This window comes from Coturnix japonica, chromosome 1 (genome assembly GCF_001577835.2).
Source record: "Coturnix japonica isolate 7356 chromosome 1, Coturnix japonica 2.1, whole genome shotgun sequence".
Taxonomy (NCBI): Eukaryota; Metazoa; Chordata; class Aves; order Galliformes; family Phasianidae; genus Coturnix; species Coturnix japonica.
Window position 1 is genome coordinate 133,166,161 of NC_029516.1, and position 15,898 is coordinate 133,182,058.

A 15,898-nucleotide genomic window follows, 5' to 3' on the forward strand; every position below is an offset into this window, starting at 1 on the left:
CTCTTGTCATAGGAATAAGAATCATTGAAATTCAACATGTCACTGCTGCAGCACTTCAGACTGTTTATGAGTATATAGCTAGTCATCACAAACAAAAATAATATGGAAAAAAAGCTATAAATGTAGTCTATTAACTTCTTACTCCCAGCATTCTATAGTACAAGAAATATACTTTTTTCTAGTATGAATGAAATAAAAACAAACAAAAACAAACAAACAAAAACAAGCAAGACAAAAGTCCCTTATAAAATATATTCATGCTTATTTTCAGAAGACATAACTGAGAGCTTTTTTCAGGATTAGATTGAGATAGAAGGAAAAAGGACAATAAAACTTTAATAAATTTGTCATTTTCATTATCTCCAACTATTTCAAAAGCTGTCTGGTGTAAGTCCACAGAGATTAGAACATAGTGAGGACATACTGCTTTTAAAAACATCATTCCAAACCAAATTTCTGTAGGCTTGTTATTACATACAGAAATAAATACAAGAATGTAGAAAACTTCAGCATAAATTCATCACTTCCACATCCAGGAAATGCTGGAATCTGCCTGCATAGTTATATTTTTTTCTGTTATGCTTCTGATTCCCACATCTCTGTGTGCATATATAGTTTTCCACATCATGGTCACATACTTAATTTTCCTCCAGATACCAAAACCATGAGTGCCCAGAATATATAATGAACAACTAATCAATATTTCTTTTCATCTCTTTTATTCAGCATTCATCTCAAACAAGATTGATCTTTTGGCATTCAAGAATTAAATTTCAATGCAAAGTTTAGTTAGGAGGAAAGATTTTCATTATAAAGCCTTGTGCTTTTACTCTTTCGTTTCCTGGTCCCATCCCCACTTCCTTCAGCTCTTGCCTTGAATTCATTTCACCTTCTCTCAGGCCCCCATGCTTCCTTATGCAATGCATGATTGCACAAGTCCTCACACAGTGAAACAAAACCAGAGCTAAAAGAGACCTCTCCCAGCACCAAGTAAACTTTCATCTGCCTAATCACCATTCACGCAGATGAAGAGAACGGAAAAGCACACTGTAACCCAGGTGAGCCTGGTTCAACCTGTCATTAAATCATGCTGTGAGTGACACAGAAACCTGCCCTTCCATAGAATGGGACCTTGCTATTAAATCACACATAACAAAACACGAAACCCTAACATTAACCTATGCATACCAGAAAAGACAGGGTCCATCCGGACCAGAACTTCAGAAATCTTTCTAAAAACTCTTTTTCCTTCTGCCTTATGACTGACATGCAACATCTAGCACAACAGAATGGAGATAACACAAAACAATTTATTAAGACTAGTAAAAAGTTTCAATCATTTGTTTTTCTTTTATTTTTAAACACTACTTAACTGTGTTACAAAGCATGTGCGTACTCATCAGCCTGCACAGTCCACTGCCTTATGTGGGGTTTTCCCAGGCTATACCCCAGCTCAGAAAGATCAGCATGTGGCAAGGTAGACTGGGCATTAAAAGCACAGGAAGATGTTAGAAGATCCTTTATAGGCACAGACACCACACCTCTTTTTCCATGACATTGCTCTCTTAAGCTTCTGTATTTGCATGAGTGTACAAACAAAAACAAAGTCTGCTAAAAATGTTTCTGTTTCAGCTCCTAAGTGCTAAAAAGCATAGGGCCTACTACAGCACTGAGTATAAACATTACATAGATGGACATACATAGGCTTTAGGAGCACAGAACCTGGCATTAAGTATATGTCCGTATATATATTTGACCATACTTAAATATGTAAGTAGTTGCACAGCTGCAGAAAATCGTGGAAAAAAGTCCTGGTGTAAAGATGATGAACTGATGCTGCATTTACCTGCAGTCAAAAGAGTTGCAGAAGGAAAGAATTAATAGCATGGATTCAAAATAGCAAGAAGGAAGCAAAAGATCTTTCTGCACCACACAGAGCAACTTAATGTACACTAGATTTGTACAATGTAGATTCTTACATTAAAAATTGTGTATGCATATAGCACATCTCCATGGATTTTAAGATTTTTCCCCCTCTATCTGCTTCTTTAAAGCTCAAAATAAATAAATAAAATAAAATAAATAAGTTATTGTGATAAAATTCAGCTTTAAAAATGCAGAAACTGCTGAATGCCTAAGCAGGCTATTATCAGCTTGCTTATAATCATCTTTCTCGTGTCAGGATTGCTGATGCATTAATTGGTTATCTAAGTTTTCAGCAGTTCATGAGTCACTCTGAAGATAAATAAATAAATATTAATGAGCTAATTTCAACAGAATTCATATCCTCTTTCTATGGATGTTGAAAGACTGTATGTATTATTACATTTCAGAATCAACCAAACGCATGGACAAATCTGAACTACACTGAAGCCATACTCAGCAGTACTGACCAACTAGATCACTATGTTTCAAGGGATCAATGCCCCACAGTCTTACTGACTGAATTACAAATGAAAGTGAGAGACTGATCAAGTATAACACAGAGATTAAGTTATGGCTGCCACAAGGGATTATGAATAGTTAAAATATGTGCATTTGATGCAAACAGTGAAAAATGGATTTTTTAGCTATTAAGGCTTGGAAGTAATTCTATATGAGAAGAACTTACTGGAACAAAAGTCAACAGTTGATCTTCAAACAAATATATCGGCACTAAATAAGAAAATTTAATATTCCTTATGTCTACTGAGGAAAAAGGAAAAGGAAAGCATAAAAAAGTCAGGAATATCAAAATAATGCATTTTGCATTCAGTCAAACAAAACAGCATAGAACTCTTCACTCACTTAATTTTTCATTGAAATTGAATAAAATATATTATTTTGGAGAATAAAATCTTCCATTTTGAAAACAGAAGTATCTTAAGAGTCATTAAATCTGGAGCAATTATGGTACATTATTCAAAATTCAAATCTGAAGTTTAACAGAGGAGCTCTTTTCAGACCAGGTGACCCAGTATGAAGAGCAAGAAAGAGGACCTTTAAGCTTTGAGTCTGTATTTGCTTTTCCTAGCTTGATCCTGAAGACTGTAGGGTAATAGATCTGAACAATCTGAAGAGAAACAGGGACTAGCCCTAAAAAGCATGTGCAGCCTTGGATCTGTTGTCAAATAAAGCTGAAGTTGGATGCAAATATATGCATTGCTATAAAAATAGCCAAATATTAGTTTTTAGTGAGACTTGTGGCATGTATGCACCTAGCATGGCTAACAGCATCTTCTTACCTGCTCAGTTAATTCTGGTCCATTGACACGAGCTTGCATGAGAGCATCATTAACAAGTGAGTGAAAATTTAGAAGCACGTGCTCAACATCGTATGTTCCATGCATGGCACTTGAGAGCTCTTCCAAGGACTGAATGTATCCCTGCCAATGAAGGTCAACTTCTGCCACGTAGGCTAAGCAGCCTCGTATGACGTTGAGGCAGTAGCCCATACAGGGCTTACTCAAAATCAGACCCTGGCAATGGGGACAGTATTGCATTCTCAATAACGCTCTGCTGCAGTCTTTAGAGAAATGCAAATGGTCTGTTGTGTTGATTACTTCAATCCCCAGATTCAGAGCCTGCAGGAAATTCCGGCTGGGTAACAGAGATCTTCCCATTTGTCTTATGACTTTCTCAGGAATGTCACCAAAGGGCCTGATATCTCTTCTTACCATTTGGAGGCACTCTGCATATTCCAGTGTAACATCAGTCAGACCTGGATTAATCATGTGATTGTAGACCACTGGGAACAAGTTGTCAAAAAATCTGTTGACGCATTCCTTTGTGCTGATGTCTGTGCCAAATATGTAGAGTGCAATGTCTGTGAAAAACTCCTGCACACGTGTTGCAGCCTCAGCAGCCATGTTTCTATATGCATTGCAGAAGAGTGTGCTTGTGTAATTCTCAGCCAGTTTGATGAGCATTTCAAAGGTTTCTGTAATTAAAAAAATAAAAATTAAAAAAAAAAATAATCAGAAATTAGCACAAGAACTTAAAGCAATCACATAAGGATTGTTTTACTTTTCATTTATCCCAAAAGCATTTTTTGCAAAGACGCTGACTTAGAATTTCTGAAGAGTTAAACTACACACAAACTGTGAAAACTGTATTTTCTACTTAGACAAACACCTTACAAGTAATTTTACTACAGAATAATAATCTGTTAATAATAATAATAATCTATATTTTCTTGGAAGAATAAATTATTAAGTAGAGTCTAAACAATTTTAAAAGGAAATCAGTTATAATCTGTGTTATTAAGCTGCTAAATACAATGAAGCATTACTGCACCTGTCTACATATATACATACAATAGATCTCTCAAACCACAACTCATTCTGCAACTTGCAATGATATTGAAATGCTTCTAGTCATTCTCCTTCAAATCATATCGCTTACTATCCCTAAACGGATGGGAAAAGTAACATTAAACATTAGAAATAACTCTTACATTCCATTAAAAGTTAACTTTTAAAAGATAAAAGAGCTCATCCTCTTGATGAAAGAGGAAGAAAGGAGATGTACTAAGCATACACGAGAACATATTTTTAAATAATGCTGATTAGTCTGGCAATTACTATTGTTGAAGTGATGGAAGATGCAGAATTGCTCTCAAAGCCTCAGTATCTCAAGTCTTTCATTCATTGAAACTGGAGACAATATATTATTATTAACATTTTACATAAATGAATTTCCCTTCAGAACCAATATATGGCAGAAGACAAAAATAACAGACTGAGCTGGGAGGAAAGGGGCATGAGATGCAGTTCTATAAAGGGACCAGTGTTATAAGAGGGACTGTCTTCAAGGGAAATTGACATATCTGGTATCCTGTACACCTTTACAAGTTCTCATTTATTTATATTTTTTTCAATATTTTAAATTGAAATCTCCACAGAAATAAAGCTGAGAAAAAGTATTAAGTACAACCAATACTGTGCAAACTGACTGTGATGTTAAAAACAAGAAGAGTCAAGCAGCATCAAAATACATCAGGTAATTAATAAAGCAAAGTGAATTCTGATGCTAAGGAATAGCAGAACATCCAGAATACTTTTAATATAATGCCCAAGATTTGCTATCACTTCTTTAATATGTATCTATACATAAGAATAAATGCCTTATCTTAATGGCCTTATCTTAAGGCCATTTATCTGCCTTTCCAGAAGAATATGAGCATACTGCAGGTACTGTGCTACTTCTGACAGTTTCATGTGGATATTTTGCTCTTAAATTGATAATAGATGGCTGTGGCTAGACAAATGAACTATATTTCAGATAACCAGTTATCACCAAATGAATAACCTTTTATTTAAAAGCTTGAACTGGAGAGAAAAATAAGGAAAACATTACATAAATTTTATTCTTGTTTTAGATAGTTTAGAGTAATAAATCAAAAAGAATATTTAAGACTACGAAAAAAAACATCTGTTTTTGTAACTGTAGATCCAGTCCTTAACACAAATTCTGCACATGCTTCAGATGAAACTTACTGAAGAAAGTAATATTAAATAATCATGTTATCATAATCTCTTTAGAATGACACTAATAAGATTTCTATGATCTTTTTCAATTTTTTATTACTATTTCTTCACAGATGAAATACAAAGTATATGATCTATAATGTCTGCTACAATCCATGGCTGCAATATCCTACTACCAAGAGCACAAATATTAGATATAAAAAGAAATCATGCTATACATAGATAATTAATATATTTTGCAACATAATCTAAACAATAACAAATGTCCAAGATTAAATTACATTCCCAGTGCCCCAGCAACCCACAAACAAGTGGATATAATAATCAGTTGTATGATTGATTGGCTACTGGTGCTTCTAAAGGAAGTATATAATAATATTTGCCACTTGTGCTTACAACACTTCAACATGCTTTTAATTGTCATTTTACTACTATATATATATATATATATATTGTTTTATATATATATATATTATTAGTTTTTTGGGTTTTTTTACAGTTTGTTACTTGGGATTATTCTACTAGCATGTCTTCTGCTTTATTACTGCTAGAAATATTCTAGAGGCTTGTTTAGTCCTCCATCAGCTTGAAAAGTTGATAAGTTGTTCACATATTGTGAACATTTACAATGCTGATCTATGTCACTTACAACACTATCAGAGACTTCAATGACTATCAATTTATGCTGATTCTATACCACATGCATAGCTTAGATTTAAAATTGTGTTTCTCTATAGACCAAGGTTAACATCATCATCTATATAATATCTTAATTACTGAATCACATAAGTGGTAAGTTTTCTATCTGCACAAAACTAACACATACAAAAGACATTTAAAACATAACCAAGGTGACCCAGACAAGCTCTTTTTAATGTTATTGAATGCTCACTTGTTTTTAATTGCTTCTTTAAATCACAGGCAAACAGATGCTCAGTGACTCTTACCTTTACTTTCTATGAGATTTTTTGTCATAACCACAATACAGTATCCTATGGAAAAACTGTATCTGCAGCATTACTGTGTTGCAACATCTACTGTTTACCATGGGCAATAAGCAAATTTATTTTTCTTTTGCTAATGTTAATATGATTTGTGCATTCCTAAATCAAAAACCACAACTGTCAACATACCAACTCATTAATTTTTGAAAGAACAGTGTTATCTCTCTTCCTGATTTAGTTAACAAACAAACAAACAAACAAACAAAAAGTAGCTGAACAGCTTTTACTTTTACATACTGCATTTATTCAGTGGATTCTTTTGCCTCTATAATACTTTTTTTTGACAATAGCATATTGAACAAAGTGATCATAAAGCGATGTAAGATAACTATCAGACTAACAGGTCTTTTTTAGAAATAGTAGTATCTTTCATTTGCTTCCTTTAGCATTTCTGTTCCTGAGAGACATAGATTATTCTAAACCATAAAGAAATCACAATAAAATCAGTAGATTAGTGACTTTAAAAGACATAAAATTATAAATATGCCTCATTTACTATTACACTGCAAAGCAAGGGGGGCGGAGGGGTAATCTAGGTTTTTATTGCTGGATATCGATTTGGCAAAGGGATCTTTCTCCCTGAACATATAAGGAGAGCTACTGCATTTCTTTTATCTTGCATTTGGTAGAATGGCCCTAGAAAGGGGAAATCCCAGTTCATTTTTCAGACTAGCTATCTGGTCTCATGGCATCAGTGAACATGAGATCAAACCCAGGATTTCTGGTAGTTAATGTATGTTGTCAAGACAACATCTACTACTCAAAATTCCTTTCATCAACTGCAAAGATTTTTCATGAGTTTATTTCATGAATTACTACCTGACATTTGTCGGCAAGATGCTTTTTAATGACTGTTAATGTTTAATTAAAGCTCATGCAATAGCGCCAAGAACAATAGATGTTAAATTTAAATGTAAATCAATGTTTAGTGTAGTATGAATAATTACGCAACTAAGGGTTTGTGTAATTATTCCCTTGAGCTTTATATCTTAATACTTCTTAATCTTTATCAAATTCCACCAAAATATACTATTTTTTATTGCTATATATTCTATGTTTAGAGAGACCATTATCTATTTTTACTATTCAGCTTCACTGAATGTGCTCCTAGCCTTTCACCCTTGTTGTAGATGGTCTGCTAAGACAAGTTTTGCAAGTTCTGCTGCAGCCCTGACAGTAAATACATTCTCAAGGCATGTAATGATTTCCAAGAAGGAGCTGCAGATAAGAGCTGCTGTGAATATGTCTCTTCCAAACTATAATCCCACTGTGATTTCCACTCCATTGTGTGATTCTGCTCCATCATGCAGTGTGACAAGGGGCACACATTTCTTGCACGACTCAAAATGGAATGGTTATCTTCATATTCCCTGTCCAGCTGTCAAACCTAGCTTATGAGAGCTAGAATCAGTCTTACTAAATAATGAAACCACATAAAAAAAAGAAGGCCAAGAGAAATGTGAGATGTCCTCCAATACATATTTGGGAAATAGGATAAGTACAATTGTACAATTGTATCTATAGTCTTATATTTCAACATACATATTTACTTAACTTATTCTTAAAAAAAAAAAAAAAAAGGAAAACTGTTCTACTGTTTCACATCCTCTCACCTAATGTAAATGAATTGTTTACTTCTCCCTCCATGTAAGTATTTCAGATTAGATCCTCTCCACCTCATTGCAAACATCACCTAAGTTCCACAGCAGATGTCTGCATCTCAGTTAACCAGTAGAGAGGAACAGGCATGATTCATCTGAGCTAGTTTAGGTGTCCACATGGAAATAAGACAAATCACGCTCCTTCTCTAATTATAGAGAGAAAGAGAGTGATTAGTTTGGAGAACATATGTGAAGTCAGGTGATTACTCAACACTTAAAGATGTTATATAACATCTCTGGTTACCCCTGACATAGAAGGAAATTATATTATTTTGGCCCCAGCTTGTCCATAGTGAACAAAGTTTCACTGCTACTTCTCAACTTGATATCATTTTGTGTTTAGCTTTTCAGTATTTCAGCCTGGAATTAAATTAAACAGTCTAAAATGCTCGCTTTTCTGTTTAACAAGAACAAACAACTTCCCTTTTCAACCTTTCTCTACCTCTACACAATTACTCAGGTACATGGCAGCGTATATTTGACAAGTAAAAATCCTTTACATCCTGACAGTGATGCCTCATAACTATGTAAAGAGGTCTTTCAGCTATTAAAACTTTGATCAACAGTGGTGACATCTGGGCTTTAGCAGAATTAAATATTTCCAGTAGAATCTGGCAGGACACATGAGAACATTCTGATCTTCTACATTTTTTGATGACTCTGTATGAGAACTAATTTATAACATCAGAATCCTAGAGTAATGGATACTGTGATGTCAGTTATTAACACCTAGTTTATCTTTTCAGTACAAAGTACAAGGCACACCACAGTGCCTTCCAATTTATACAGTTCATAAATGATTTTGAATGAATGGATGCCAATACTGGTGAAAGCAGTGAAATTTACAAGGATAACTGCCAAACCCAAAACCCACAAGGAAGAGGGCAGTAAAAGATCACATCACCTTCTCAGACCTCTCACACGAGCTCACAGGGTTGTGATTCATCTCAGCTGCTACTTCAGCTAAATACCATATCCTCATTTATTTTATTTTTTTTTCCAACAGTGGAAAGTAATGGGGATGTTTAAACTGTGATTCATCTTACTTACTTTAGGTGTTTATGAGAAGATGAATCATGCCTCTCAATTTGCTACAGAGATTGCCGAGGGTGTCAAGCTCAGCAATCCACCGTTATTATACTAATCAACATTAGTTTTGTTATTTCTCTTGTAGACCAAGGTTATCTGAATTACATATTTACTTGTAACTTCTTTACTATTGAATATCTACTTCTTCTATATTGTTTTTACAACTTTTTTAGGATTAACTTATTATTATCAACTGTGTACTGCTACCAGTGGTTCAAGAAGAACTCCCAAACCAGTGACAACTGTTGGAGAACTCTCCTTGAGGAAGTGAACCACACACAGAAGCTGTAATTTGTCTTGGAGCAAATGGCATTGGAAATGATTCCTTTCTCCTTCTCATATCAAGCTTATGAAAGGAGGGAGAAGCAGATTTGCAAATCTCCCTGAAATCAGGAATCGGGTAAATAGGGGCCTTTCACATAATGTTTAAGTATCCTAGGCTTTGAGGAATGTCAGAAGAAAAGGACCAGTGGGACATGTTGATATATAATGTGGGCAAACATAAGGGAAAGGTAGCCAAATAAACTGGTTTTGACTGGACTGAGTTAAGAAGCTGGGTCAAAGAAGGGAGGTCAACCTGAGGAAGACTGCTGACTTTGTCCCAACTACCACCAGAGCGAGACCCCACTATGGACAGCATGTAAATAAGTTCCCAGAAAAACAATGAATATGTTAATGATTTCTTGGAAATCTTTTGAATATGTATACACTTGCTCTATAACTTTCTAACACTTCTGTCTATTGGTGCATATGACAGGAGGAGTGATCCCCCATGTGCCCAGCACTGAATAAACACATACCTGCTTTATAACCTAATTATGGTTACAGAGTATGATTCTGCACATCATCCCCAGATAGATTAATTTGAAAAAATATTAAAGGTCCATACATAAAATAATTAAATTTTAAAAACAAACAAGGATGGCCCCACCAGCCCCTGTTGATAGCTGTAGTTGGCTCCAACTTTGGGACTGGTTGACACAAGCCAAATCGAAGCAGATGACACCAGGCCTCCTCCCATTACATGACTGTATAATGCATGACATCACAAAATTTACAGTAAATAACAACACATTTTAAAAAGCTAAAGCTCTGATTTTATGTCTTTTAATTGTTGATGCAGGACTTTATTTCACGCCACATTAATACTTTGCTGCTACACTCTTGTAAGATCTCTAGCCTTCAGTGTTTAAAATGAAAACAAAAAAAAATGTATTTTTTTAATTTCTCTTGGATAGCTCAGTTTATAATAGGTATATGTATGACAATTCTGCAGTGAGGATTTCCCGCTAATGATGCTCTATGAGAGCTGGGAAAAACAAAAACAACAACAAAAAAACACAGAGAACAATAATTTGTCCTTTCTATACATTTAAGTTTGGCATTATGATTGTGAAGAAGTCTCTACTGAACTGTCAGGTGTATAACATAAGGTGCATTTCACTTTAGCCATCTAGAAGAGGAGTACTTTGCATACCCTACTATGTCAGTGGGTTCAGACAGGCACCTCATATTTTATCTCTGAAGCAAGTTTGGCAATACTAATTAATTAAATAAATGCTTCAACTGTGTAAGTCATAGTTTCCAATCAGACAGGCACCACTGAAGGGCAATTCATCCGGATTATGGCAGCCATCCACCTCAGGATGGAATGAATTGCACTTGACTTGCTTTTATTTCTTTACAAACTATGCTGAGCCTAAATGTGGTAATAGATTAGATAGTCCTTTAGCTACTTTGTTGGTAGCTAAAATTAGAAAAGATTAATCCCACACATAGTCTGTAAATTCAATCAGGTTCAGTGCTAAGTAAATTTAGTACCAAGTTTACCCACCTCATGAGTCTTCAATCGCCACAAATATATTTTCTTTGAATTAGTGTATATGAAAAGATTCACCATTATTTGGGAACTTTTGGCTTTTAAAATAATTTTTCAAGAGCCTTCGAGTGCAGATGACTAATGCAGTTATGAGACATAATTTTACCTCCTACCTGATTATGATTATGTGCTAACTGCTGATGAAGCCCAAAAGGTCTAACCAATAACAGGGCATTCTGTAATTATTTAGCTTAGATCTACCTGCAATATATTTTATTTTTAACTTTAATGCCTGTGTTGCCTGATACAATGATCAATCATCAGCCATTTAAAAATTTAATAATATGTGCATTCTCCAAGGTATGAATGTAAATCATTGTTACTTTAATACATATTTCCTAAATATCTTTAGATATTTAGAAATTCATTACACCACACTGATGCATCCCCTAGTAACTGGTATCTGGGAAAACAAAACAAAACAAAACAAAACAGAAGTCTGTACGGTGCTGTTCTTATTGAAATCACCTCTTCCCAGCAAACACTTATTTCCATGCAGTTCAATGTGAATTGACTTACTTTACCACATCTTTAGTTCTAAAAAATCCACCTACAGTTTGGTATTCTGAATATCTTCATCTCCACACGCATTAACTTTTTTTCCTGGTCTGGCTGTATGACCACCTTGTCCCCTCATCTGTGCTGGGACATAATCTAGCTACACAGCAATTTCCTGTCCTGGAAAATAAACTTCAATTAATTTATCTAGCAAGGTCAAAGACCAGAACATCCAGAGGAGCAAGACTTGAAAGTAGGGGGTCACTGAATATTAAATAATGATACGTGAGTTTTTCAGGAACAGTGGTATACTAAGTCAAGTTGGCTATACAGACTTTTCTAACCAGTATCCTAGCATGCTGAAGATAAAATTAAGCCTTTTTGTATACTTACACTATCTAATTTTTCTTACCCAGAAAGAATAGAGAAAATACCCTAAGTTCTACAAACACTTTGCTCAGCAGAGGCTTTCAGCTTTAATGGAAGATGGAGAAAGCAGCTCATCTAATCTCTCAGAGAATTTCCTTTTCTGATCATCTAGATCATTCTATGATGATTCTGTGATTCTGTGATCACTGCTACCTTTCTTGAGGGAGAGTGTTATTTAAAATCTAATATTCCAAAGACATTACAACAACCAGTTATGTGAATCAGTGGAAAATCTGACACAGCATACTATATTGATGATTTGTAAGAGTAGCCAAGGTTGTAGCATTCATCTGCCATACACAGTGACCTCTTGTGACATAGAATTTAATAAATAGCCTGATTCCACTAATGCTCCACAGATAATGATCTTCAAGCAAGAAGAAAAATCACCAGGTAACAGTTTCTATGCTTCTTTGAGAAAAGTGAAGCAAGTCACTGCAGGGTTGGACCATCTACTTCTGCTTAATCACATCATCAATTTCTGACCCTTGATCTCAAAGTCCAGAGGGGAGAATGAGCTTCGAAATCTCATACATCTCATACCATTCACAGAGATAAGGAAACCATTGTTTATTGATGTTACCAGCTCTTGATTTTTATTATTATTATTATTTTAATACTCTATTGTGCTCTACTGTGGTTTGATCTTTGACTGTTAAACACAGGAAATTCATTCATGTTGTGTGCTGATGGAACTTGGTGATTTTTCACTCATTCTGTCCAGAAATGAAAAACAGAGTATATGATGCTAGCTAGAGGGAGCCTGGGTCAAATGCTGACAAGCAAAATGATTGCATTTTCAAATAATGTGTTAAGAATACTTCTCTGAAGGAAATCAATTTCCTGGACTAATAGTGACAACAGTGTTGTTCCTTTATTTAGCAGACAGGAAAGAAGTTTATTTTGGACAGTGGAGCCTGAAAAGTTTTCAAAGCTGCTTGAGTTTCAGCCTGCATTTTCTTGCTAAATTAATCAAAAGAAATGGTTTAAATTCCTTCAGGTAGAAAGCAACTGCACCTGAATCTCCTATATTATCTGCATTGTACATATGTCATTACAGTTGTGTTAAAATGTTGTAAAATACATTAGAAATCAGGTTCTTTGGGATACTTATGTCGGCATAATTTTTGAGCACCTGCAGTAATTTGGAAACTGCAGTAGCTATAAAGTGACAGTTAGCTAAATGTCGTGCTTTTTTCAGAGCACAGTTCTGGAGGTAGACAATCACACTTTCTCTAGCTTCTGGTATTTCACTATCAATCCAAGATAAGTTTGTGAGTGAGTCATCCAAAAAAACTGCTGTTCAACAGGACCTGATGGCCTCCTGGCACTACATGAAAGTCTGATAGTCAGAGTTGTCAGCTGTACACATTAATCCCATTCACACATTTGTATCATGGAAGTCTGCCAGTTTACAGGTTGATATAGAATATAAGCCTCAGCAGGCTGACACACATCACAGAAAAATTTATGTGTCAGACCTAAATACAGGAAGGATGTCTGAACCCATGGAAGTCAAATTTAACTGCCATGTTTGGTATTTAATTTCTTCTCTGAACTTAGCTTTCTAATCTAACTTTTAAATGTTGTTTACTGACTTAGAAGCTTTACTTTTACTAGATGTCAAGTTCTAAAATCTAAACAAAAAAATCCATTTAAATTCCATTTTTCTTACTATGTGGTAAAAATACTGCATATCAATCACTTGTCAGTCACACAACATAGTGAGTTATTAAATGGCACTTTGAACAGTGTATTTTATTGAGTGAACAGTTTTAATGGATTATATTATTAAAACATATCCCATCTAATCAAGAATCTATTGGATCATTACCTGTGTTAACAGCAGGTAGCAGTGCTTTGCAAAACAAACATACATCAAAACCAGGGGGATGTTCTATTTATATTTCAGCAGCAGAAATACTAAAGACTGTAAAAACTAGTAGATATTGTATGTGCTGTTATTATAGAGTATTTTACAGAATCTGTTCCATGATATTGCAACATAATTAAATTGTAGTGAGAAGCTTTGTTCTGAGGTAACAGACCGAAATGTGAGGTATGTTATTCAGGACTGAGCAGTGGGGGCCAGACAGAGGCAAATGAGGATATGGAAAGAAAAGTAGAATACTTACTATTTTTCACAATAATCTGTAGTATAACTTGAATCACTGAATAATACTGGGAGGATATAATATATTATATATATCATGTTATATATGTATAATAAAATACTGGGAATCAGGAATCCTGAATCTCCAGGAGCCTCAAACTGATCTGAGGTTGACTAGCTGTAAAGTCTTTCCTTACTGTAAAGACTTGGACAAGTTCTATAATTCCCTCTGTTTCTATTCCTTTGAAACACTTGTAGAAAATATTTACTTGAATGAGTTCTGTAAGGGTGATTTATTATTTGATCTGGATGTTTTGTACATTAAGTACCTATATATATATATACATGTTTATGTGTATATCTTTAACATTATATGAAGCCACTGAATTTATTTGAGACATCATTAATATTACATCTTTATTTTAATATCGCAACAGTAGACTGAGGTATATGACTTTTTATGTGTGACTATCATGCTAATTACAATTGACTGATTATGTTTTCTGTTACAGAATAATAGAATCCTTAGAGTTGGAAGGGATCTTTAAAGGTCATCTAGTGCAATTCCCCTACAAAGAATGGGGACATTCACAGATAGATCAGGCTGCTCAGAGCCCCATCCAGTATCATTTTGAATGTCTCCAAGAATAGGACTTCCACTACATTTCCGAGCAATCTTTTCCACTTCCTCATCACCCTAATTGTAAAAGATTTTTTCCTTATGTCCAACCTAAGTCTACTCTCTTTAAGCTTGAACTCATTTCCCCCTATCCTATCAGCACAGATCCCACTAAAGAGTCTGTCCCCTTCTTTCCTGTAGCTTCCATTTACATACTGAAAGGCTGCTACCCAGTCACTTTGGAGCCTTCTCTTCTCCAGGCTGAACAGCTCCAGTTCTCTCACTGTCCTTGCAGGAGAGGTGTTCCATCCCTTGGATCATTTTTGTGGCCCTCCTCTGCAGTACTCCAGGTGAGATCCCACCAGTGCAGAGTAGAGGAGCAGAATCGTAAGGCTGGGAACTATTGCACTAGTGCTAAACCAGCAAGATGGAACAGACAGCAACACTATTGATACCAAATCAATATTTGTTGAAAAGGAATATAATGAAAAACAAAATCTCCAACATTTTATTTGGACAGATTGATTTTATAATTTGTTACACAATATGGAAAGCAAGGATACCTAGACCTTTTGAAAGAAGACTTACAAGATTAAGAAGATCTAAGAGATTTCATGCTCAGGATGGGAAAGGGAAGATCAATAACATAAATGTAAAAGACAAAAAGAAAAGAATTCAGAAAACTCAGAAATGACGATTAAGATCCCACAGGGAAAAAATCAACAACTTCAATGAAATTGTATTAAAAATACAATTTTAATGTACCCAACAGAGAAGAAAGATGGAAGCCCTGCTTACTTAGGAGAATCACAGTCACTAATTTCAAATACAAAAAGAATGTTTACAGAAAATGGACACTAATCAAGTCACTAGTGTAAGAAATGAAGAACAAAACAATATCAGTGTAAGGGTAAGCAGAATAGTGTCTGCTCTTTTAAGGGAATCCAGTCAAGGGCCCTATTCCAAGGCAACTAGGGAAAATAAGAAAGGGAAGCAAGCATGGGAACTACGTGACATAAATTTATGAGCATTTCATGGAGAACTTCTAACCTGGATGACAATCACAAGAAACAAATCTCTCAGTGACATTAACTGGGCTATGAAACTACAGGCACTGCTTCCAGGAAGATCAACATGA

At 34.9% G+C, this 15,898-nt stretch overlaps 1 protein-coding gene across 9 annotated transcripts in view; it reads right to left on the reverse strand.

Moving 5' to 3' along the window:
• GPC5 (glypican 5) overlaps positions 1-15,898 on the reverse strand; it is a 519,876-nt gene that overhangs the window by 448,817 nt on the left and 55,161 nt on the right. For all 9 annotated transcript variants that reach the window (XR_004305915.1, XM_032442041.1, XM_032442040.1 and 6 more), the window contains exon 3: positions 3,225-3,919. Coding sequence is in view for 8 of the 9 variants with exons in the window: in XM_032442041.1 (XP_032297932.1) it covers positions 3,225-3,919 (695 nt within the window). In the remaining variant the exon portion in view is untranslated. The remainder of the gene's footprint in view (positions 1-3,224; positions 3,920-15,898) is intronic.